The 25,692-nt window shown below is 38.9% G+C and overlaps 2 protein-coding genes across 2 annotated transcripts in view; one reads left to right on the top strand and one right to left on the bottom strand.

Annotated features, from left to right (window-relative positions):
- Window positions 1-19,370: 19,370 nt before the first annotated feature.
- LOC126693268 (mediator of RNA polymerase II transcription subunit 15a-like) lies at window positions 19,371-22,917 on the bottom strand. The gene is made up of 5 exons (XM_050389188.1): window positions 21,639-22,917; window positions 21,054-21,374; window positions 20,258-20,443; window positions 20,087-20,175; window positions 19,371-19,763 (listed from the first exon to the last, which is right to left on the bottom strand). Exons 2-5 carry the CDS (start codon window positions 21,321-21,323, stop codon window positions 19,550-19,552), a joined length of 759 nt encoding a protein of 252 aa, XP_050245145.1. The 5' UTR covers window positions 21,324-21,374; window positions 21,639-22,917; the 3' UTR covers window positions 19,371-19,549.
- Window positions 19,639-25,692, top strand: part of LOC126693269 (cysteine proteinase inhibitor 12-like) — a 146,305-nt gene continuing 140,251 nt past the window's right edge. Inside the window, exon 1 of the transcript XR_007645256.1 lies at window positions 19,639-19,650. The gene's annotated coding sequence lies outside the window, so the exon portion shown is untranslated. The remainder of the gene's footprint in view (window positions 19,651-25,692) is intronic.

A 25,692-nucleotide genomic window follows, 5' to 3' on the forward strand; every position in this document is an offset into this window, starting at 1 on the left:
TATAATTATTCAGTTCAAGTAATGAGAAAAAAAATTAAAAAAAAAAAGCAACTTTAGAGGAATATTGTAAAATAAAAGTTTATATAAAATGTGTCTTCCTCTTTTTCCTTAATTCTAAAACAAAATACACATCTCAAACACCTACAGTCAATCACAGTCTTTACAAAACCCACAAGTCCATAATGTCCAATCTTAACATTAAAATCATAATTGTTGTTGTCACGCAATATAAAATGCGTGCCCTCTTCTTTGGTTGTAGTCAACTCATACAAGTTAGGATTAGATAGGACAGTAATGTTGGAGGTAGGTAAGTGTCGTTGAAAGATTGAAGGTAAATGACATTGTTTTTGGCTTCTTTGTAACTGTCTATTTGACATGAGATGACATGAAGGGTTATGGGTAGGTATATATAAAGGAGTAGATGTGCAAGAGGTGAAAATGGTAAATTGAAATGCAAAGAGTATTGAAAAATTGAACTAAAAGAAATAAAGAATATTATTTTTAATTAAAAAATATCTTGAAATACTAAACTAAATGAAACAAAAAGTCAATATTTAATTTCTTCTTATCTTCGATGTGGCACTTGAGGGTATTTTAATTATCTTTGGAAAGAATGTGTCATATGATAGAATCTCATACTCTATCAAATGAGGTCTTTTATTAAAAAAACTTGAAAAGTAAGGGTTATTGACAAAGCCCACTTGCGGGTTACATCAAGTTCACTCAAATCCCAATAACCCCACATTTGGCCAAAAATACATAGTATTTTGTGCCTATCCTAAATACTAGTCATACCAAAGTTGTTTCGACTCTATTGGGGCAATAGAGAAATATAGTATATATATTATTAAAATTATTTGTTTTATTTATGTAAGTGAAAAAAAAAAAAAAAAAAAACTATTGTTGCGTTTAATTATATATATATATATATATATATATATATATAGAGAGAGAGAGAGAGAGAGAGAGAGAGAGAGAGAGAGAGAGAGAGAGAGAGAGAGAGAGGTAACTTTCATATTAATCGACACTGAAATGTATTATTTCTTTGACTAGACCGAAAATGACCTTGTAGGGGCAATGGCCCAAAATCATACAATGGGCCTTGAGCCCCATACGGGAAGATCAGCCACGTCCGAGAAGAAGACGTGGGTGCCAAAAGGGCTCCTAGCCCAGTTCTCGTGGACATGAAGACATTTAAAGGGAGGTCCGAGGAGCAATGTCTCTTCGAACGTGACGAGTATGGCTCAAACACGCACTCTGTCTACTAGAAGGACCCACCACAACGGACATTAGTAACAAGGACGAGTCCCACAAACCCGTAGCAAAGAAGGAAACGTAAGATGTCCAAGGAGAGGCTGCAGCTGCCACATTAAATGCGTTGCAGCTACTTTTCTGGCCGCATTAATGTGGAAAGGACCTGTGAACAGTGCTGTCTTGGCTACCACAACTCATAGAAGGCTGGAGGGGGGTGTCCGATGGGACAAGCACTCAAGTGAGGGTCTAGATAATCAACAAGTGTAAGGCCACGATGGCTTCAAAAAGACTATATAAGAAAGGGAGTCCCCATGAGGAAGGGGACGGAGAAAAGGGAGGAGGAGAACAGAGGAACAGTACAAATAACCGTAGTCTTTGAACAGGGACCATTATACATTCATCTCATCTCCTCAAACTGAGAATCTATGGACATTAAGAGGATTTGCTTGTGTTTAATTATTGTATAGCCCAACTTTAACTATTGTCCACTTCGCTAAGGCCTAATTCTATAGCCCACTCTCTACAAATTCATTGTTTCTAGCCTCCTTGGACCAAGACCCCATACCTGTTGGGTTTGGGTTCCAAATTGTGATCCTACAATTGGCGCCATCTGTAGGGAAACTTGTGCCTCGACAAGTGCAACCGTTAGATATGGAAGGATCAGGTCTGCGCCAAACGGGGCCTGTAGACTCCCAACAACAGGACAGCTTTCTTAATCTTGAACGGGAAAGAGATCAAGACAAGCGACGAGAGGGTAGTGTGAATACCTCCCATAGAGCGGAAGCCGTTCAAAAGGGAAAGGCCATGCATCCCAAAAGCGGGATGGTAATAGGGCTCTACAGCAAGAAATCGATGATCTGAAAAGGAAGTTACGCCGAGCACAGCAAAGGCGTCCCTCCACCAGTCCGGATACCAGTGATAAAGAGGATAACGAATACAGGCGAAGGTCGAGAACCCCACCAAGTGAAACCTTCTCCTATGAGGAAGAGCAACCTCATAAACGTAGCCACAAAAGTCCGTCCTACGAGGGCCTAGTAAACGACGCTATGAGCAAAGCCCTGGACCGAATCTCCTAGTCACCCTTCACACGCAAGATAAAGGGGGCTGAACTTCCTCGACGGTTCCACCAACCCACTTTCACCATATATAATGGTCGGACGGACCTCATAGAGTATGTAAGTTAGTTCAACCAAAGGATGGCCATCCATTCTAAAGACGAGGCTTTAATGTGCAGAGTATTTCCATCCAGTTTGGGACCCATGGCGATGAGATGGTTTGACGGCCTCAAGCCAAACACCATAAATTCCTTTAAGCAACTAACCCAGGCCTTTGGCTCCCGCTTCATCACGAGTAGTAGGGTTCCTCGGCCTTTGGATTCCCTCCTGTCCTTATCCATGCGAGAAGAGGAGACCCTGAAGGCCTACTCAGATAGGTACTGGGAGATGTATAATGAGATAGAGGGCAATTATGATAGTGTTGCCATCAATACCTTCAAGAGAGGCCTACCGACCGAGCATGGTTTAAGGAAATCCCTGACCGGGAAATTGGTCACCAGCCTGCACCAGCTCATGGACTGAATCAACTAGTACAAGAGGGTCGAAGAGGACCAGCATGTAGGTAAAGGTAAAGCGAAGGTTGTCCCTCAAGAGAGGAGGGACTTCAGGTCGGACCGATTTAGCAATAACAACCGATCGAGAAGAGATTACATAGAGCAACCTGGATCCGCCGGTGCGCAGGTAGTCCACACTGTGTTCTGGGATCCATTACATCAGATTTTGGAGAAAGTCAAGAATGAACCATTCTTCAAATGGCCAAATAGGATGGTAGGCAACCCCATAAAATGCAACCAGAACCTATACTGTCAATACCATCAAGAACCGGGGCACACCACCGATAACTGTAGGAACCTGAAAAACCACTTGGACCAGTTGGTCCAAGAGGGAAAGCTAATTCATTTCTTACATCATTTCAATTTCCGACAAGAACGGACGAACGTCGAGACATGGAAAAGTACCTTGAGACCGCCCATTGGTACGTTAAATGTCATTCTCGTCGTTCTAGGAAGAACAGGCTCCCATCCTTCCAAAGTAATGTCGATAGCCCGACTCCCCGTTGAGGTTGACAACCATGAGTCTAAGAGGGCTAAGGGGATGGCTTCACCCATGCTAGGATTCTCGGACGGATAAGGTCAGAACTGTTCAACCCCACGACGATGCTCTAGTCGTCACACTCAGGATTGGGGGATATGACGTGAAGAGGGTGTTAGTAGATCAAGATAGTGTTGTGGAGGTAATGTACCTCGACCTATACAAGGGGCTGAGGCTGAAGCCTGAAGACCTGACAGTATACGACTCCCTTTGGTAAGTTTCGAAGAGAAAACCGTTACTCCAAGAGTCCAGATTAGACTGCCCATACAAACTAGCTCGGACATAGTAGAGGTGGACTTTATAGTGGTGGATGCATATTCGCCCTATACCGCCATTGTAGCTAGACCGTGGCTTCATGCCTTAGGGGATGTTTCCTCTACTCTGCACCAGAAGGTGAAATACCCGTCAGAAGGTCGGGTCAAAGAAGTCATAGGGGACCAGGCCATGGCTCAGCAATGCATGGTGTCCGCCATCTCACGACAGCCGAGTGCCGAACCCTCAACATCTATCGAGAATAGCTTATGCAATTAACAACCTCGGCCACGACAGGTAGGGGACCAGCCAAGGAGGCAAATTGCGAGGATTTGGAAAAAGTTACTGTGGACACTGATCCGGAAATATTGTTTCAAGTCGGCTCGGAACTACCTCCTCAAGAGAAAGCATTGCTAATTGATTTCCTTAGGAAAAATGTCGATGTGTTTGCATGGGACGCCTATGAGGCCCCGGGGGTCGATCCGAACTTCATATGCCATCACCTTAACGTCAATCTGGCCGTTACGCCCAAGAAGCAACCCCCTCGATGCCCGTCGAAAGAGCATGCTAATGCAGTCAAGGAGGAAGTGACGAAACTTAAGAAAGCAGGGGCTATCAAAGAAGTTTTCTACCCTGAGTGGCTGTCCAATACATTTGTGGTAAAAAAGAAGAGCGGGAAATGGTGAGTCTGCGTGGACTTCACGGACCTAAATAAAGCCTGTCCAAAGGACCCCTTCCCTATGCCTCGGATAGATCAGTTGGTGGACTCAACCGCGGGACATCCTCGAATGAGCTTTTTAGACGCCTTTCAAGGATACCATCAGATACCCTTAGCTACAGACGACCAAGAAAAGACAACTTTTGTCACCCCATCGGAAACTACCACTATAAAGTGATGCCTTTTGGTTTGAAGAATGCCGGTTCCACCTACCAAAGGATGATGACCAAGATGTTTGAGCTGCAAATGGGTAAGAGCATCGAAGTCTATATAGATGACATGGTAGTAAATAGTAAATTGGTGTCCGAGCATGTGAGGGACCTCGACGACATCTTTGAAGTCCTAAAGAGCCACAAGCTGCGCCTCAACGCGTCTAAATGTTCATTCGGAGTGGGATCAGGGAAGTTCTTGGGCCATATGGTGACCCACAGGGGTATCGAAGTTAGCCCCAACCAAATTAGAGCTATCCATAGCATGCAGCCTCCTTGAAACCCCAAGGAAGTCCAAAAGCTGACTGGCATGATCACCGCTATGAACTGTTTTATCTCTCGTTCAACGGATAGGTGTAGGCCTTTCTTTCTCTTATTAAACAAGTGGAAAGGGTTCGAGTGGACTGAAGAATGTGTCTTGCCCTTCCAATAGCTCAAAGAGTATCTGTCTTGGCCACCAGTCATGTCTAGTCCTGAAGCCGACGAGATTTTATTTGCCTACATCGCTGTGGCCCCTCATGCAATGAGCTTGGCGCTAATCCGAATGGACAATGGCATACAACGGCCTATCTATTATGTGAGCAAGTCGTTGCACTAGGCTAAGATTCGTTACCCTCCCTGGAAAAGGCCATCCTGGCGATCGTTCAGGCCACGCGAAAACTCCCCCATTATTTCTAGGCACACACAGTCGTCGTTTTAACCCAACTCCCGCTTAGGTCTATACTACGAAGTGCCGATTACACAGGGAGAATTGCTAAGTGGTGGACCATTCTTGGCGCCTTCGACATCAAGTACATGCCTCGCAACGCCGTGAAGGGCCAAATCCTCGTGAATCTGGTGGCCGAGTTTGCTGAACCCTCACCAGAAGAAGGAGGAGGAATGCCAAGCATGGATGAAAAATTGGTTGGCACAATCTCTCAGCAGGATCCCACCTGTTGGAAAGCATACGTCGACGGTGCAGCAAATCAAAGGGGCTCTGGGGTGGGACTCGTTGTGATTTCCCCCGAAGGGATTACCATCGAAAAATCACTAAGATTAGGCTTTTCGGCCACGAATAATGAGGCAGAATATGAAGCCCTGTTGGAATGAATGTCTATGGTCGAGAAATTGGGCGGGAAATCCATAAACATGTTCTCGAGCTCAAGACTTATTATAGGTCAAGTAAATGGGGCATTGGAGGCAAGGGATGAAAGAATGCAAGAGTACCTGGATCAAGCTAAACACCTGCGGTTGCGTTTCAACACTTTTAGCCTACTGCACGTATCCAGAAGCAGAAACACCCTTGCCGATTCTCTTGCCACACTGGCCACCTCCTCGGCTCAATGTTTACCTTGGGTTATAGTTGTGGAAGATCTACACAGGCCCTCAGTGATGAAGGCCGAGATGATATATGTCCACAACATCAAAGAGGGGCCTAGCTAGATGGATCGTTTAATACTGTTTTTAAAGGAGGACGTCTTACCCGAAGAAAAGAGCGAGGCCGACAAGATTAGAAGAAAGGCTTTTTGATTCTGGCTACTTGAGGACTTGAAACTGTATAAGCGCTCATTTTCAGGACCGTACTTGCTCTGCATACACCCTGACACCACGGAGCTTATCCTAGAGGAATTGCACGAAGGAATTTGTGGGAGTCATACAGGGGGCAGGTCCTTATCCCATAGAGCCATAACCCAAGGTTACTACTGGCCAAACATGTAGAAAGAGGCGCATGAATATGTGAAGAAATGCGACCAATGTCAGAGGTTTGCCCCAAATATACATCAACCGGGCGAGACCCTCAATCCACTGTCCAGCCCTTGGTCGTTCGTACAATGGGGTTGGATATCCTAGGGCCATTTCCTAAAGCAGTGGGGAACAAGAGGTATCTTCTCGTCGACACTGTTTACTTCACTAAATGGGTCGAAACCAAACCACTGGTAAACATCAGAGACATGGATGCCAAGAAGTTTGTTTAGAGAAACATCATCACCAGGTTTGGAATCCCTCACACCCTGATCTTGGACAACGGTCTTCAATTCGATAGTAAGGCTTTCAGAAGGTACTGCAGCGAGTTGGGAATTGCGAATAAATACTCCACACCGGTTTATCCCTAGGGGAATGGTCAAGCCGAAGCCGTCAACAAGGTCATAGTAAATGGGCTGAAGAAGAGGTTAGACGACACGAAAGGGAGATAGGTGGAGGAGCTGCCACATGTCCTGTGGACGTATCGAACCATGGCCCGCAGATCGATGGGGGAGACCCCGTTTTCGATGACCTATGGGGCTGAGGCTGTCATTCCGCTAGAAACAAACTTTCCAACACTGAAGACTAGCTCATTCTGTCCTAATGGCAACAATGAGCTGCTGGAAAAAAGCTTAGACCTTATCGAGGAAAGAAGGGAAAGAATAATGGTCCAACTCGCCTATTACCAACACACACTTAAGCAAGGTTATGACGCCAAGGTAAAGCTAAGGCCACTAGCACCTGGGGACCTGGTATTAAGAAAAGTTCTGGGTACTGCAAAAAATCTAGCATGGGGAAAGTTCGGACCAAATTGGGAAGGGTCATATCGTATCACATCGGTGGCCGGCATAGGGGCCTACTTTTTAGAAGATTTGGATGAACATGTAGTGCCACGTCCTTAGAATGTAAACAACCTAAAAGGTACTATTATTAATGAAAGTTTGTACTCCTTATATCCCCTTCAATTGCGAAAAGCCTTTGTGTTACCTACTACGCATTTTTATTTAAGTGTTAAACAGAACTCAGGTCTTGCGTGGCTCCTCGGACCACAGGTTTGGGGGAAATTAACCACGATGCATTTTTATCTAAGTGTTAAATAGAACCCAGGTCCTGCGTGGCTCCTCGGACCACAGGCTTGGGGGAAATTAACCTACTATGCATCTTTATCTAAATGTTAAACAGAACCCAAGTCCTGCGTGACTCCTCGAACCAAAGGCTTGGGGGAAATTAACCATGACGCGTTTTTATCTAAGCGTTAAACAGAACCCAGGTCCTGCGTGGCTCCTCGGACCACAGGCTTGGGGGGAAATTAACCACTACTACGTTTTTATCGAAGTGTTAAACAGAACTCAGGTCTTACTTGGCTCCTCGGACCACAAGCTTGGGGGGAATTAACCACTACACGTTTTTATAGAAGTGTTAAACAGAACCCAGGTCCTACGTAGCTCCTCAGACCACAGGCTTGGGGGAAATTAACCACTACGCATTTTTATCTAAGTGTTAAACAGAACCCAGGTCCTGCGTGGCTCCTCGGCCCACAGGCTTAGGGGAAATTAACCACTACTACGTTTTTATCAAAGTGTTAAACAGAACTCAGGTCCTGCTTAGCTCCTCGAACCACAGGCTTGGGGGAAATTAACCACTACATGTTTTTATAGAAGTGTTAAACAGAACCCATGTCCTGTGTAGCTTCTCGGACCATAGGCTTAGGGGAAATTAACCACTACTACGTTTTTATCGAAGCGTTAAACAAAACCCAAGCCCTGCGTGGCTCCTCGGAGCACATACTTGGGGGAAATCAACCACTAAGCTTTATTATCTAAGGGTTAAACAAAACCCAGGTCTTGCATGGCTCCTCGGACCACAAGCTTAGGGGAAACTAATCACTTAAAATGATGTAAATTCATGGGGGGAGAGTCTTTTTCTCTTATTTGTACTTAGTCATATTACTTAAACTGCGAATAATGAATTATCATCGGAAATCTAGTAACACAGTCGAAATTCATTCACAATGAAAGTAAAAGTTGAAGCAGTAAAAATAAAGTTCAAAGAAGAAATTATATCATTCATTAAGCTCCAAAAGAGTTATCTTACAAACATTAACAAAGGCCAAGGAAATGGAAAGCAGAATAAAACAACTGCAAAAGAAACCCTACACTAATGTCCTAGACTTTATCTTGGGTTGAAATTTTTGCTAGGTCCTCAACCTCGGGATGATCATCTCCTGCTTTGGGTTTAGGTCCGAAATCTTTGGCTTGTGCGACAACGTCTCTTATTGTAAGGGCGTCCTCAGGTGACTTGTCTTTGGCTGGTGGCTGTACCTCCTCGTCCCTCCCTTTTCCTTTAGGAATGATGGAATTAGGAGCAGTGGTCGGGGCGGAAGGGAGCTCCTCAGAAGGATCCGAACCAGGAATCTCACAAATATCCTCAGGGAAGAAGATATTCTCGATCCTCTTAAGTTCGGAGTCCGCAGGAACTACCGCCCGATCCATGGCTACTCCCCAGGACTCGGTGACGTAGTCCCTGCAAACCATAGCCACCTCCTCGGTCAGTCTAGCTTCAGTGTCCTTCACCCCACGCTCATAAGAGGTTGCCACCGCAGCCTCAGCCGCCTCCTTGGCCAAACGAGCCGCCTCCTTCGCCTGTAGCAGCTGTCCCTTAAGGTCTGAGACCATTTGCTTCTTGGTCGCAAGGTTTATTTCTGTTAAATGAAGCTGCTGGCGCATGTCCTCGGCCTGCCTCGTTGTGGTCTTAAGGCCCGCCTCAACGCTGTCCCGAGCCTTAATAACCTCTTTGATCTTCTCACTTAGGTGCTCTTTTTCTAGCTTAAAGACACCCACAGCCTTCTCCGCAACAAGGCAGGACTGAACCTCAGCGTTCACCTCCTCCCGAGAATTCTTCACCCACTCCTCGACCACGAAGATTTGCTGGGTGACCTGCATAGAAGTAATGAAAGAATCATTAAAACGAAAATGACAAGTAGACGAGCACAGAATAAGGAACCTGAACAAGGAAGAATCTTCGTTTTACCATAGCAAGGTCTCTCTTCAATGACATGAAGAGGTTCGGTTGCCTAGTGGCTCGGAGCCCGTCCATGTGACGAGGCAAAAGGAGGGGCTGTTGCAGGGCCTCGACGAGATACAATGCCTACCCCCGCTGGGACTTCCAAAGGGTTGCATCCCATGGGATGGGAGCGCCGTCCAATTCCAGTCGAGGAGACTAGGTGCGCTGCTCCCTCCTAAAGGCAGCCTCCTCTTGGCTATCAATGGACTTCGTCCTTTTGTCTTTGGGCTCCTTGCCCTTTTTCTGCTATTTGGCCTTTTGGGGGCTGACCTCACCCTCCTCCAGTTCTTCAATTGGCCTTTTCCGCCTTAAGTTGGGAATGGGTTGTAGCGCGGGATCAGTGGAAGAAGGAGGAGGAGAAGGAGGAAGGCTGGTAGGAACCTGCTCTTTAGGGGCATCCTTAGAGGATTGCCCTTTGTTTCTATTGGACATGAGGCCCCTCAGACCAGATCTTGGCTTTAAGCCCATGCCTTCCTCTTCAATTTCTTAGCTCGTGTCAATCCGAGCAACTACTAGTCCAGGAGAGAGAGCTACCGAGAAACAATCAAGATCCGAGCTGGAATCTAAGAGCTCTACGGGCCTTGTTGATACCTCGCCCTCCTCGTTGAAGCGGAAATGATTGATTTCAGTTTCGAGGGATGAGTGCAAGGAGTCAATTCCCTCCCCTAGAACGGCTACCTATTGGGGAACACATTGAGTGGGCGGTTGGACTAGTGGTAAGTCTCTCTAAGCTAGGAAGCCCGGCTTAAAAACGTCAATGCGGGCTAATCGGGGACTCCTAACCCTTATCGCCTGACCCACGTCCACGAAAGCGCGAGAAAGAGGCTCGTAGTCCAAGATAAGGTGAGCGGCCCGTAACTGCCCGTCCTCGCTCACAAAGATCTCGAACCTTAAGAGGTAGTTGAGAGCTTGGATGTTGACCAAACTGATCCTCGGAGTAGTGTGTACTTTGTCTGCAAAATATCAAAAGGGATGGTTATGTCAATCCGAGAAAGCAAATAATCAAAGCCGAGACCAAAACAAGTGAAAAGAAAACTCAAAACTAAGATCCTCGCCGGGGGACTTTATCTTAGAGTGCCCCACCTGGTGCTCCCACCCTAACTGGGTAGTGAAGACCATCGTTCCATGCTCCGGAGACAATCAAATAATCGTCCTTCAAACCTTTGTTGGACTTAGGGAGGCAAGATATTAGCCTCACCTCATCGGACCTGGATTTCAGGTAAGATGACTCGGAAAGGCAATGGCATTCGTACAAGTGAACAACATCGTGCCATGAGAGGCCGAGGTTTATCTGTTCATTCAAAGTGTCTACGTGCCCTAGGATCCGAAACATGTTAGCAACGCACTGGTGGGGGGCCAACCTATGGCCGCGTAAGTAAACCCTTGTTATCCTACCCATGGGAATCGTCATCCCTCCTTCTACGAAAGCAATCATTGGAATAACGACCTACCCCATCTCTCTCTTGGTTAGGATTTGGTTTGAGGAGCAGTATTCTAGACCCACTCCTTGTGGGATATGGTACTTAGCCCTAAAGCCTTCCATAGTGACCGGAGAATCTACTAGGCACTTAAATTTACTCATCCTATTAACCCTAAAAGGCACGGAGAAAGGTTTACAAACGAAGGGAGGCCGAAGAGAACAACAAAGAAGGGGAGTAAAGGAATATGGGGAAACAAACACTTATGGGAAGTGCGAGTTCTAAATCTCTTAAGCTTTCAAAGGATCCGTCGGGAATCCTCAGAGGAATGGCTATGGACTTTTAAGTATTTCGTGAGGGAAAATGCTGGAGTGCTCTGGAACGCTTTAGTGTCTTTTCTAAAAAAGGGAAAGAAATCTCCCACAGGAGCCTTATATAGTAAGGAAAAATGAACGGGATTACTCCCGCCCAAAGTCTAGAGGGACATCTACCGTTGATTAGGCGCCCCACCGTTGGATGCGAGGGAACATAGAGCCGCCTGGTGCAATTAATGGCACCTCATGGGCTACGAAACACTAGTAGCAATAATGAGGCACGTGAGACTATACTTCCACACACGTGAATCAAGAAATTGTGATAATTTGTCCGTTAAATATCAAAATCCCACCTTTTCTCCTCAGATAAGAGAGAAAAACCGGAATTTTGAGAGACTATTGTAGGGGCAAAGGCTTAAAATCATACAATGGGCCTTGGGCCCTATACGGGAAGATTAGCCACGTCCGAGAAGAAGACGTGGGTGCCAAAAGGGTTCCCAGCCCAGTTCTCGTGGACATGAAGACATTTAAAGGGCGGTCCGAGGAGAAATGTCTCCTCGGACGTGACGAGTATGGCTCAAACATGCACTCTATCTACTAGAAGGACTCACCCCAACGGATATTAGTAACAAGGACAAGTCCTACAGACTTGTAGCAAAGAAGGAAATGTAAGATGTCCAAGGAGAGGCTGCAGTTGCCACATTAAATGCGTTACAGCTACTTTTCTAGCCACATTAATGTGAAAAGGACCTGTGAACAGTGTTGCTTTGGCTATCACAACTCACAGAAGGCTGGGGGAGTGTCCGATGGGACAAGCACTCAAGTAAGGGTCTAGATAATCAACAAGTGTAAGGCCACGATAGCTTCAAGAAGACTATATAAGAAAGGGAGTCCCCATGAAGAACGGGACGGAAAAAAGGGAGGAGGAGAACAGAGGAACAGTATAAATAACCGTAGTCTTTAAACAGGGACCGGCATACATTCATCTCATCTCCTCGAACTGAGAATCTATGGACATTAAGAGGATTTGCTTGTGTTTAATTGTTGTATGGCCCAACTTTAACTATTGTCCACTTCGCTAAGGTCTAGTTCTATAGCCCACTCTCTACAAATTCATTGTTTCTGGGCTCCTTGGACCAAGACCCCATACCTGTTGGGCTTGGGCTCCAAATTGTGACCCTACAGACCTCATCTAAAATAAATAATAATAAAAAATTGAAATGGCCTCCAATACAAAATTAACTTGCTTGGTTTGAATAAAGGTGTTTATTTTGTATTTGGTTCCCAAGAAAGTGAAATAAAATAAAAGGAGAAACAGGGTTTTTTAAAATTCATTTTATTTATTATTTCTTTCATCAACTTTTCATTTTATTTATTAATTGTTGATGTGGCTTTTTTTTTTATAGCAATTAATTATTTTTTAATTGTGTCAAATGAGCATTTTGTCAACCAAGTAAGCATTTTTTTCCATTTAGATGACAATTAGGGGTGACAATTCATGTTCGCGTGTCGGGTTCGTGTCATGTCAAATCATGAGTATTAAACTATATGGGTCAATACTAACCAACATGTTTATTAAACGGGTCAAGATTTCTCAACCCTAACATGACCCATTTATTAAACGGGTTAGTTGTGTCGACCTGTTTATTATATATTATCAAAATGAAAAGAAAAAAATTATGAAAAAACAAACAACAAAAAAATTTAATATGAAATTCATAACTCACGAGTAATTGCATTACAAATAATCATTCAAAACTAAAGGATATCTCAATATCACAAATAATCAATCACAACATGTCAAAGAAAATAAACCATAACAACTAATAAGTTTATATATCTAGGGTTTGAAGGGTATATTAGTAAAATATCATTTAATTAAACGGGTCAAACAGGTCAAACGAGTTCCATATGTTGAATACTAATCCAACCCATTTATTAAACAGGTCAGTCGTGTCAACCCAAATATGACACAAACCCATTAAGACCCAACCCATAACCTACTAATTTTGTGTCATGTCGTATCGGGTTCGCATGTCGTGTCCAATTTTGCCACCCCTAATGACAATAAGGATCAAAGTAGCAATGATTTCAAAAGTTAAGGACCAAAATTGTTGCAAAAAAATAAAAGTATATAAAGAACCAAATTGATAATAACTACTAAATATAAAAACCAAAAAGATGTTTTTGGAGATTGGCAAACTCAAAAGTATCACTTGACAGACACATATTGGGAAAATCAAAAATTCTGATATTAAAAAAAATTTGTTGTAAAACTTCCTTTGAACTCTTCTCAACATTCTAGACTCATTTAATAACGAAAAACCAAATGTTTTTTTTTTTTTAGAAAATGTTAGAAGAATACATATATTTAACTCTAATTAATATATTAATGATTCATATCCGATTCTAAAATTTTGGGACTAAGACTTTGTCATCATTGCTATTATAGAAGAAAAAGGTTAGAATGTAAGTGTATTTTTAGTATTCTACAAACTTGAAAAGAGACATTTATTTTTTAGAGTTTAGCTTATTTTCAGTAGTTTTTAAACTAGACATTTCATTAGTTTTTCCTTAATATAGAATGATATGATATTGGATTTTAATCTCAATCAAAAGTTTAGTTAGTGGATAATGTGATAGTTTCTTATTAAAACGAAAAGAAATACCAAATTAAAAAACTACAAGAAGTAAGTTAAATCCTTTGTCGATAAGAGAGAGAGAGAGAGAGGGAGAGAGAGAGAGAGATTTATAATTGGGCCGTAAAGCTCTTTTTTTTTTTTTTTTTTTTTTTTTTTTTGACTGAAGAAGGTATTGCCGTAAAGCTTGAACGTTGGATAAATGAGAAACAGTGGCTCAATCTAAAAAGCTTGAACCTTTCTTCTCAAAAAATAAAGCTTGAACTTTCGTCCACCGATGTCTCGACCTGCAAAGAATCCAATGCTGTTGTCTGAGGGTCTCCCTTACGACATTATATTCGACATCTTGACTCGGCTGCCAGTGAAATCCTTAATACGATTTTGTCGCGTTTCTAAATCATGGTACTCCACAATCACCAGTCCTATTTTCCTTACCAAGCACTTAGACCGAGCAAATTCATTATCCAACACCAACAACAATTACAATGGTTATTTGTTGTTTACTGTAAAAAAATATCGAGATCGTTCTTGCGAAGAATGGACTAAGTTTGTGTACAACACCGACCGCACATTGACACAGATTTCGAGGGTTGAAATCCCCTATACTGATGATCTTAGACACATACTATGGGTCTGTTTGGATAGAACTTATTTTGCTGAAATTGAAAACTGAAAACTGAAAACACTGTAGCAAAATAATTTTTAAATGTGTGAATAGTACCGTTGGACCCATTTTTAATGAAAAAGTTGTTGAAAAGTGTAATTTGTGGGTCCGTGAACAATGCACATATACACTGTTCACTGTGGAAAAGTCAATAAGTGCGGCTTCCAAAAAAATAAATAAAAAAAAAATAAGTCTGAAACGCGTTGAAGGCAAACGTTGACGCAAGATAAGCCGAATCCAAACTCCTCCTATATGTGTGGAAAACCAAGAATTAGAAAGTTTCAGTGCCGATTCATGGAGAAAGGCTGTAATTTCAGTGGAGTCATTTAGTGGGTTTGGACCCCAATGGATTAGTTGATTATTTAGATGGATCACCTGGTTTTTTTTTTTTTTTTTTTTTAATGGAGCTTTGCACTTTATGGCATTTTTCGGAGACTACAACTTCATTTGGTCTTTTGTCATTTATGTATTTGTGATTAAATAAGGCACTATTCTGTGTTTTCTTTCTGGTATGTATTAGGCATGAAAGTATTGCTTTTGATGTACAAAACTAAATTCTAGTACTAAGGAGGAAAGGTTTCCTTTGAGGGGACAATGGCTATCGTTTATAAACTGGATTTTTGTGTGAGAAATGGTGTGCACATTCTAGAACACGGCATGTCATGGGGAAACATACATGTTTAGCCAACATTGTCTTGTTTTATTGGTATAACATAATGATTACTAGTGTTGGAAATCAAGTTAACAATTAAAATTTGTTTTGCCTGTAAACTATTGATACTTGGTGGCACCTTTAATTTTGATTTTTCTAAACACACCTTATTGGATTTTATTATTTAATCCCAGTCAACAGAAGAAAGTTTTCAATTGACTACGCTCATTAGTCTTGATAAGAGTAATAAGCTTTCAATTTTGTGTCATTTACATTTCACTACCAAGAAAGCCATGATCCAGAAGAAATTCAATTGATTGTGTGGGATTGTTAACAGCTCCAAGAATTATTATAATCAAAGTTGTTCTCAATTTCTTATTGGATCTTTAATTAAGGATGGGTTGTCTACCTGGGAAAAGGCTTATCCGTTGGGAGTATAATGTTGATGTCCTTTTTGTTTTCTGTAGAAATCAAGTAGAGAATAGGGACCATTTTTTCTTTCAATTCCTTTTCTCTAATAGAATTTGGGTTCATGTCACACATTTGTGCCTAGTATATAAACCCTTGCCGCTGCTGTGGGAATGATGTGATCCAGTGGTGTATAAATGATATGAAGGGTGGGAGATTTAAGGTCAATGGTTCTATTAAATCTGCAGAATTGATCTTGAAGTCAATCGAGTTTCCTGTGTTGAGTTCTGCTAAGCAGTGAAGGCTCTGCCATTTAGGATGTGTTTGTTTGGAGGTGAAATAGAATGGATAGAAAACTTTTGAGATAAAATATAAAGGAAAACTTTTTAGAGTGTGTTTGGTTAGGTGGGGAGGAAAAAATAAATAAATGATAGGGCCTAAGTGTTTTCTCTTCGGACCTACTAAAAAATTTTCTCTTCAAATTGAAGAGAAAACTGAAAGGAGAAAATGAGACTACTTAATGGACAAAAATGCCCATATGCAATCAATTCCTCTTCTTTTTTTACTTTTTTTTTTGGTGCTGTCTTGGGCGTTGCCTTCCTCTTCCCCCCCCCCCCCCCCTTTTTTTTCTTTGTTTAACTAGACATGATTTTTATTTTTTAATGAATTGGGTGATTTTTTTTTTTTCTTTTTGGTTGTTTGTCATTTATTTGTTTTAATTGGTCATCATTTTTTAATAAGAATATATAAGTAAATTTATACAAACTCATATTTTCTTTCCCTCCACTTTTTCACTATCAACCAAACAAAAATGAGAAAAATTAAAATTTTTTATCTTCCCACTTTTCCATCATTTCACCATTTTCTATTTTCCTACTTTTCCACTCTTCCAACCAAACAAACCCTTAATAAGTCCCTTTGTGCTAATTGGAGTGTCTCTGCCATTGCATTTGGTCCTTGTTAGTCCTATGAAAGTTTAACTAGGTTTTGCTCTGTTCCTGTTTAGTTGAGATCTTTGGTAGTCGTTTCTTCCTCCGTTTCTTTGTTTGGTGTGTGGTTGACTGGGTGGTGAGATTGTATTTTGTTCTCTGTTTGAGTTTGTTTTCTGCATTGTTTGTGTGCATTCTGTACAGCTCTTCTGAATATAATATGATTAGCAAGTTGCAGTGTCTAGCAAGGCAGTCATCTTTTTTGAAATTCATGTTGACAAGTCCTTAAGCTGTTTAAGGAATTTTTGTTATTTATGTATTTCTGATTAAATGAATCCAATAAGTTGTGTTTTCGTTCTGTTTGTTCTAGGCGTGAAAGTATTGATTTTGACATAGAAAACTAAACTTCATTAAGCCAAAAAGGATCCCTTTGGGGACAATGGCTGTTAGTTATAAACGGAAATTTTGTGTGAAAAATGCTGTGGACATTCATGAACTTATTTTATTAGCCATAACATAATCAGTATTAGTGAGCATTTTAAAACAATGACCCTAATACTCTGCTAAGTATTGAAGTTTATCTGCCTTGTGTTGGGAAATTGCCTCAAATTCCAATTATGACTTGAAAAGTCAATTAGATTTCCTAGTTGAAGAAAGAAAAATTAATTTGGGTTTCCTTGTTATTGAAGGAAAGACTATTCCTTAGTGTGGAAGGAAGTTTATTCCTTGTTAAAGAGGCAATATATTCCTAGTTTAAGAGGGAATAGACTCCTTGTTAAAGAGGTAATGTATTTCTAGTCCAAGAAAAAATAGCAAAAAAGTCTTATAAATAGACAATGCTACAAAAAATTTGATGGCTTTGGCTTTGGCCCGAGATTCCTCCCTATGGGTAGAGGGAAAATAGAGCGTGAAACCAAGAGAGAGAGAGAGAGAGAAAAAAAAAAAAAAAAAAAAAAAAAAAAGGATTTTCGCTTGGGAGGAATGCAAGAAGGACGAGAGTTTCCGCCTTCGAGAAGATACAGAGAGTATGTGCAAGAGTAAAGAAAGAGGAAGCCGCACAAAAAAGAAAAATAAGAGAGATTTTTCTTTAGCCGTGAGACATACATAAAAATTATTATAATTGATTTGATAATAGTGAAATTATTCAAAGTTCGTCCCATGATTTTTTCCCCTTCAAAGAGAAATGGTTTTCCACTTAAATATTTATGTTCTTACATGTAATTGTTATTTTGGATTGCTAATATGGTTGATAATATTATTTGGGACCCAACAACTTGTACCACTCACAGGATTGGGATAACAATTATCCCACCCAATTTCATTTAATCTTAATGAAATCCAACCTAGGCAATCTAATCCAGTAAATCAAACGCAGCATTCCATACTCAATTCAAATAGGAGGAAAATCAAAAAAATTTCACCGATGCCCACACTTATTAGAGTGGGCACGAAATGTTAAATTGTCAAAGCATTTATGTCCACTTTTAGACTTCCTGTCATATTCACAAATAACTGCACTTTATGGTGCCAACTGCCAAAGAAAGGGTTGCAACACCGAACTTCCAGGTCTGCTTAGTCTCTTACGATCGACAGTGATGTCTGTTCTATCATGGTTCCACTTCAGTTGATGGTAGATGTATAATTAAAATCATAGTTGTGAAAACGTGAATCGTATCATGAATCATTTTGATTTTTTATGTTGTTTATTGTATCATATCGGATATTATAAGATACGCAAATACTTAATAAAATTTATAAAAAATTATAGATATATATATATATATATATGATATATTCATTATAAATTTGAATACACATGTTTACAACATTCACATTCATTCTCAAAAAAACATACACATTCAAATTTATTATACCCAAAAGTGATAATATATTACAAATGACCCAAATTAATAATTTCTTTTTACCATATTCATCATCTTGCCTAATTGATTCCATCTAAGTCAATGTTATTATCATATTTATCATTTTGCAAACTTATTTTTTCATTAAAAATTTCATCATCATCATCAACCATTACTATCTCTTCTTGTTCTTTTATTTTAATAATTTTTTTTTTAATTTCTTCTTGGCATTTTGGTTTTTTAATTATAACAATAATGAGAAAATTAAAAAATAATTATATTGTCAATTAATACCTTATTCATAGTATAGTAAAGAAATTTGTAAATATGAAAGTGAAGTGTAAATATGTACAAATTTTGTACCAAAAAAAAAAAAAAAAAAACCTTATAGACATGTTATTTTATTATGATAAATTAAGTAACTTAATAATTTTGTGTTAAAAAAAGTTTAACAACTTGTTAATTCAAATAACAAACACTATTTAAAACATATGTCTATGTATTGTACGATACGATACAATTCACACAATACGCACATTATATCGTATGATTCAATAATATTTTTGATATGTCTTTACAATACGAAACTTTTTACACACAATAAGATATGTATTGTATAATACATATTACTAACAACTACACATGAAACAAAAGTTAAACTCCCTCTAACAAATTAGCAAGGGTTCTTTTTCTTTTTTTTCTTTTTTCAGAAAAAGGATAACGGGGCATTCCATGGATATCAGCAGCCAAACCATAATATTTAAGAGCCGAGGGCTTGAGGCATTACAAAAGCTGATGGCAATCGCTGAGTTAACGAGAATTTCATTAGATGTTATTTTCAATCCCACCTAAAGACCATTTTAAAAATAAGCAAATAACTAAACTGAAACAGTTACCAAAATAATAACTTTACAACAAAATTATTTATAAAGTTTCAACTTATTGTATATGCTTCTGATGATTGTGTTCATTATCATCAGATCAAAACACCAATCAGTTTTTGGTGTATGCGGAGATTGAACCTCAAATTTTTTATTCAACCATAAAAAAACTTTTCTATTTAAAAATTAAAAAAAAAAAAAAAAAAAAAAAAAAAAAAAAAAAAAGTAGATACATAAAACCTTGTTATTGGCTTTGCCTATAAACTCTACACATTTAACATTATAAATTATACTATAAACCACAGGATGCTAAGTAACAGGAAAATGGCATGGTAATCTAATTTACAAGGCAAAACTATACAGAATAAAGCTCTTTACAAACGTTCTTAGTTTTGCACATTTAGTAGACAACAAAGATCAACCAGTAATGCAGTTCTCCCACCGACCATATCTTGAACTAAAGCACTCTCCTCCAATATGCTGAGCATTCTCAAGAAATACTTCACGGGCACAGAATTCCCAAGCTCTCGCCATCTCTCCAAGAGATATGGGCTCTGAAAGGATGCGCAGAACAACGCTGAACTTTAACTTTGCATTTTCCGATAGTTCTTTAGACTCCTTATTGTCATGGCTGTGTTTAAAAAGAAAACATTTTTAGTAAATCCAGCAATTCATTTATTTTAGTTTGAACCTGAACCTAGCATACTAGCTATAAAAAAAGGAATTCAAAATTTAGGTTTCAATTATTTTTAACAAACCACTGGATCTTAGTGAAGAAAATTCATTAAGGTTATATAACACTTAAAAACATTGGATACCACATTAAAATGTGTATGTTGTAGATCCATGTGTGGGTGCTTATGCTCAGATATGCACCAGATTAAATCACAACTCATCCAACCTCAATCAGATACCAAAATGTCTAGTGAAATAGAGAAGTTTCTAATCTCTCACCTCCAGCGGACAGCCATCCCATTAAAGATTGTAGGAGAAGAATTTGGGTAATCAGCAGGAACAAGCAACCATAAAGAAAGCACTGGCAGCTGTAATCAGAAAGGGAAGAGCAAATAAACATTCTAGTAAAGAATTCAAATAATATGTTCTCAGAGAATTTACAGTACTTACCATATGGGATGAAGCATACAGCAACTTCAAATTTTGACTCAGAGCCACAGCTCTATAGGAGCATCTGATAACAGTTCCTTCACCAGTTTCAATAGAAGCAAGATCTTCAGTTGAATCTAAATCTATCATGGTTTCTACTAACTGCTGGTTTATGCATTTGATTTCATTCCGGAGTTCATTTTTTGGCTGCAACATTTTGTGAAGAATAAATCCATGTCAAAGATTTTAAGGACATGCACATCTCAATGAAAAACGAAAAGGATGAGAATAGTGGATTTAACCATAATTCAATTTTTAAGTACAACAAAAGAAGTTGATAGTCTTGAGTTAAAAGTGCACTGACATGGATAGGGGAAGAGCCAAAATAAAGTCATATGGCCAATAAACTGAAGAACTAATTCACCAATTTGAATGACTAATACAACTGATAATTTGTTCTGGTGATCGTAAAAACTAAATCATGAATAGCATAAACAAGGTGGAGACCTGAAAATAGTAAACAAAATATGCCTAAGTCAACTTACCATGTATCAATTGCATAGACCAAACATGTACCACATTGCAAGTAACTTTGCCTTTAATATCATAACAGGAAAGTATTTTATCTTTCCAATCAATGTTAGGCTATTCATGCATAATATATACAGCATATGTTAACATAGGAAAAAATTGCAGACCAGCCAATCTACCATAGGTATGGAAGGGGAATGGTTCTAACAGGGCATGCAACACATTAAAGTCCAATTATCAACAACAATCCACTAAATAGCAAATGATTTAGGAGCAGAATGCATACCTCAATCCTGGGCCGCTTGATCTGATATCTTGCAGTTGAATCTAGGTCACTTAAATCATCAGCTAACCGCTTAAAACTACAAATTTCATTGGCAGATAACAAAGTTGCATTATGGGCCATGTAACTGATCCGGTGCTTCATCTTGTCCACAAAAACATGTCCATTTTGCAACCTGTAGTTCTTTGCTTGTATTTGACATCTCATTCTACACGCCAAACCCCCACCAACAGAACCTTTGGATACATTATCAATTGTGGTTCCAGCTATCATATCAATTTCTTGAACAGAGGCACTCAGTGCTTTTTGTGAAACTGATTCAACCTGAAAAATTGTTTGATTTCTCAAAATCCACTATATAACATCTAATTGAGAAGTGATAAAAACTGTAGTGAAGATTCTCTTATGAGTAATGGGCGGACCAAGACACGAATGTTAAAAAGTCTTTCTTCAAAAAGAATGAAGAAACTTTAAAAAAAAATTGTCTCAATAACAGTGATAACAGGTAATTTATATCCATTATTATTAAAACTTTGTTGGACAATGTATATTTTTTCTTAGAGCAATGAAGGGAGAGGATATACTTACCGCTTTAAGTAAGCGCTCAAGTGGCTGCTTTGGAGCAGCTGTTTGCTGATTGCAATCTGAGTTTGAAAGTACAGAAACAGAAGAGGGGCGTTTCTCAAGGTCTACTGGTGTTGCAGATGGAAACACTGTACCAGCTTTTGAAAGACGTGACCCTAGATTTCATTGGCTAACTTGAAGAGAAGAACTCTGATATATTTGAGAGGTGGAATGAAATTGGACAGGACTTCTTGGTGGTTGAGTTTGATCAGGATGTTCCAAGTCAATTGAGTGACAACACTGAAGAAATCCTGAACTAATACTGGGTTGGGCATCTTCTGTAAACACTTGTTGCTTCCTCTGCTGAATCGACTGAAGTTGATTTTCTTGCTTTAGGTTCTGTGGCTGCATCGTTTGATGTATTTTGTGTTGCTTCTGTTGCTGGAAAGTGATGATAGTAGAACTCTTCTGAAACGAATTTATAGTGGAATCAAGTGTATTCAGACTGGAATTATGAGAAAATTTTGTCTGTTTTGATGAACCGGTGATTGCTTGGTGCACAGGCGTGGGATAATCATGCTGCAATGGACTAAAAACATTTCTTTTCTCCAATCTCGTTTGAGACCCAGACTGAAGTGAATTTATCATTGTTGGTTGTGAATTAGGAAACCCTTGCTCTATTTCTGAAAGTGGAGATATACCAATTGGAGTGCTTCTTGAGGGTAACTTCACTGTATGAAAGTGGGGTCTCACATTTTTGTTATGCTGCAGCTGAGATGGTTGGGATTGGCAACCAGAAAGTTGAAGTTGCTGTGCATGTTGTTGTACAGGCACAGAATTCTTATTCTTCATGTTACTATGATATACAAATAAAACAATTGCCTGTAAATAACCCTGAAATTTCTGCTCAGAGAACCATTCAATGTCACTTCTGGGAAGTTTTAAAAAAGTTATCATTTTCCCAATTGAAATAATTGATTTCTTGAAATTTTCAGGATTTTGTGCCTGCAGAAACAGAAATTTTTTCTTCATTGGTATCCTTTGAAACAATTCATTCATATCCTCCTATAAATGTTGCTTAATGGATACTTCTAAACTTATTTGAGGATCATATATGCTAACTATGTTAAATGTTTATTCCCCTAAAACAAGCTCTATTAACAAATTTCTCTCCTATCCTCTTAACCTTGACATCATCCTCTTTAAAGCTTTTATGTACAATTACCCCTATCCTTCTCTATTATTGCTTGTTAAATAACAGCAACAACTAAAAAACATTTCAGCTCCACAAAAGAAGAGCAAGAAAAGTGTATTCATTACAATGAAAAAGGACAGGATACCTCTTAAGACATTCTATAAATAAACAGTATGTTACAGCAAACCTTAGCAAGGTTTTTTTTATTATGATTATTATTAGTAACTAGTAAGTTCCACACACATCCAGTGGGTCTTGAACCCATGACCTCACGCTCTATCCCATTACTATGGGAAGATGACGTATCAGTTGAGTTATAGGCTCATTGGAGCAAAACATGGCATGGCTAACAACTTCAAGTATGAGACAAATAAATAAAAGACATATGAGTAAAAAAAATTGACAGCCACTGAACTTTTCTTTTTTTTAATGTTTCCTTGCATGTTGAGTTGAGGTTGAAGGAGGAAAGGAAAGATAAACTGTGCAATTTATAGTGTCTAAAATCCTGTTACCTTGGCTGGATGAGGAAGGAACAATGCTGCTGCTTGAGTTATCCATCAATGCCATCTTCTTACATATTCCTTTTAGATAAACATCCTGAGTACAGAGAGCATGGATATGTCCAATTAAAACTGAAGGTCAACTTCACAGCCTGTGCATAGTCTTAATGAAAACAATAAACCAAAGTTACGCATAAATGAAGATTGAAGAGGTACTTATTGTTATTAATTTTTCTGTTTAAAATACATCACACAATTCCGCAGGAAAATAATTGCTGCAATTTCATCATAAGTTTTCAACTGATAGATTGATCCATGTAGCAGACAAGAGAGATACCAACACATATTGTGAAGAGCAAGCAGAAAACAGGCCAGAACCACATTGATCAGAGTTCTCCCATCTGCCAATCCTTCCATAATTTTTTTATTTGTGTTCCATTTTTGGGTTATTTTTTAAAAAGCTTTATCAAGAAGTCAACGTGAGGAACAAAATGAAATTTTTTTTAAAATATGCTGCAAGTATGTCCCAAACCTAATCCAGAACAAAATTGACACAATTTGAGTAGAATGTCAAATGAGCACCCAAACCTAAAAAATTTGAACATAACATATCCTTGCCCCCAACGAGCTTCTCCATAAACAAACTACTTATATTTGCTAATCATTGTCGATGAAGCCATCAAATAAGAGTCAAGTTGCTGTCTTTAGTGTGATTTTCGGTTTCAACATCTTTTCATAAATAGCTCCAGAATGGAGGGTCCAATCAAAGCAAGAGTCATATAGTTTTAAATTTCTAGTTTCTTGATGATTAAGTAGGTTTTTTTTAAAAATAAATAAATAAAAATGGTGAGTTACACACACACCTGATGGGTCTTGAACCCACAACCTCACCCACCACCTAGAACTTATAAGGGGTGGAGGTGGCAATTGAGATAGACATCTTTAGATTTAAATCAGGTTTTATTTTAGGTTTTTGTTTTGCAAGTAATGGTTTCATTTGTAATGAGGATCAGATCAGTAATTTTTTGCAACTCCTACAAATTGAGGAAATTTCAGTAATAGAGTCAAGTCAAGAATTTTTTTTGAAGATTCTAAGTTTCTTAGAGTTTATTTGTTTTCTTTTAGTCTGAGTTAGCCTTTATTTAGGCTTATTAGGTCTTTAGTTCACTAGTCAAATAGGACTCCTATTGCCACTAACAGAAGAAAGAGTCCTAGTGCTCAATGTATTCAAAGAAATCAAAGATTTTGATTAATTGATATTTGAGTTATCTCTTTTCTTCTGTACTATAAAAAGAAAAAGAAAAAGAAAAAGTAAAAAACAAAACAGCACAGACATTTAATTATCCCTGTATTTTGACTAGAATAATATAGGCACATTAAGTCCAACAGAGACATAACTGCCATCGTCACTCCATAACCGTGTGCAATTTTTCATATTGCTATGAGAATCAATGTACAATCTAATATGCAATAAATGTGCAATTTCTACGTTTAAATAGAAATTGGGAGATCCACTAAGAATAAAGAAAAACATATGATTATCAAAAAAAAAAAAAAAAAAAAAACATATAAACAGTTGCTTACCTCCTTGAGTATATTAAACTGTAAAAGGCCTACCAAGACCCACCAACTTTTTTGAAATCAAGAAAGGTTTCAAGAGCTCAATTAAACAAGATTGCACATTTTTATACACCAGATAGATCATAGCTGAAACATATTGCATTATTCAAAATCTATTAATAACTGGGTTTAATAGTAATTGTCGAGCTACAGTGAGACCAAATCTACCCAACCTTGGCCATCTCAAACTCAAGCATCCATTTTGCTTCACAAGTTCATTAAGTAAATGTGAGCACCAAAGTCAAAAAGACTTAACATCACAAAAATATTCAATGGTATTTGCAATAAATGGCACTTCCTCTTCCCATAAAAAATTGGTGGAGGATGAGATTCATGGGTCCTAGACAGCTGCATAAGTAGTATTTAACAAGCAATAAATCACATAAATCATTAGAAAGACTACTTTAAGTATACAACTTCAAATCTAAAAAGAAAAATGAAACAAAAATAAAAAGAACCATAAATCATAGTTGAATGGTAGAAGAGTGAGATTTATGCAAAATCACGTTTCATATTTTGTTATTGACAAGTCACACACATTCTGTGGATGCATCCACAACCTTATGGGAGAAGGAAGTGTCATTAAAGCTAGACTTCATTGGCAATACACATTTGGTCTAAGTAAATAAAAAATTACTACTTATACTAATTACTTTTTGTTCTTTTAACAAAAGATGGTAAGCATACAAGTAATTGTTAAAAGCCAAGAGAACTAGCACTGTGAATTAAAAAATAAATAAAAACAAACAAGGAAGTTGCTGAA

The sequence above is a fragment of the Quercus robur genome, chromosome 7, assembly GCF_932294415.1.
Source record: "Quercus robur chromosome 7, dhQueRobu3.1, whole genome shotgun sequence".
Lineage (NCBI taxonomy): Eukaryota > Viridiplantae > Streptophyta > Magnoliopsida > Fagales > Fagaceae > Quercus > Quercus robur.

Coding starts and splice junctions, on each gene's coding strand:
- LOC126693268 (XM_050389188.1), bottom strand. CDS start 21,323: ATGATAGCTGGAACCACAATTGATAATGTATCCAAAGGTTCTGTTGGT. Junction 20,444..21,053: donor TCAAGCGGCCCAGGATTGAG/GTATGCATTCTG, acceptor AAAATGTTGCAG/CCAAAAAATGAACTCCGGAA. Junction 19,764..20,086: donor GGGATGGCTGTCCGCTGGAG/GTGAGAGATTAG, acceptor TTTTAAACACAG/CCATGACAATAAGGAGTCTA.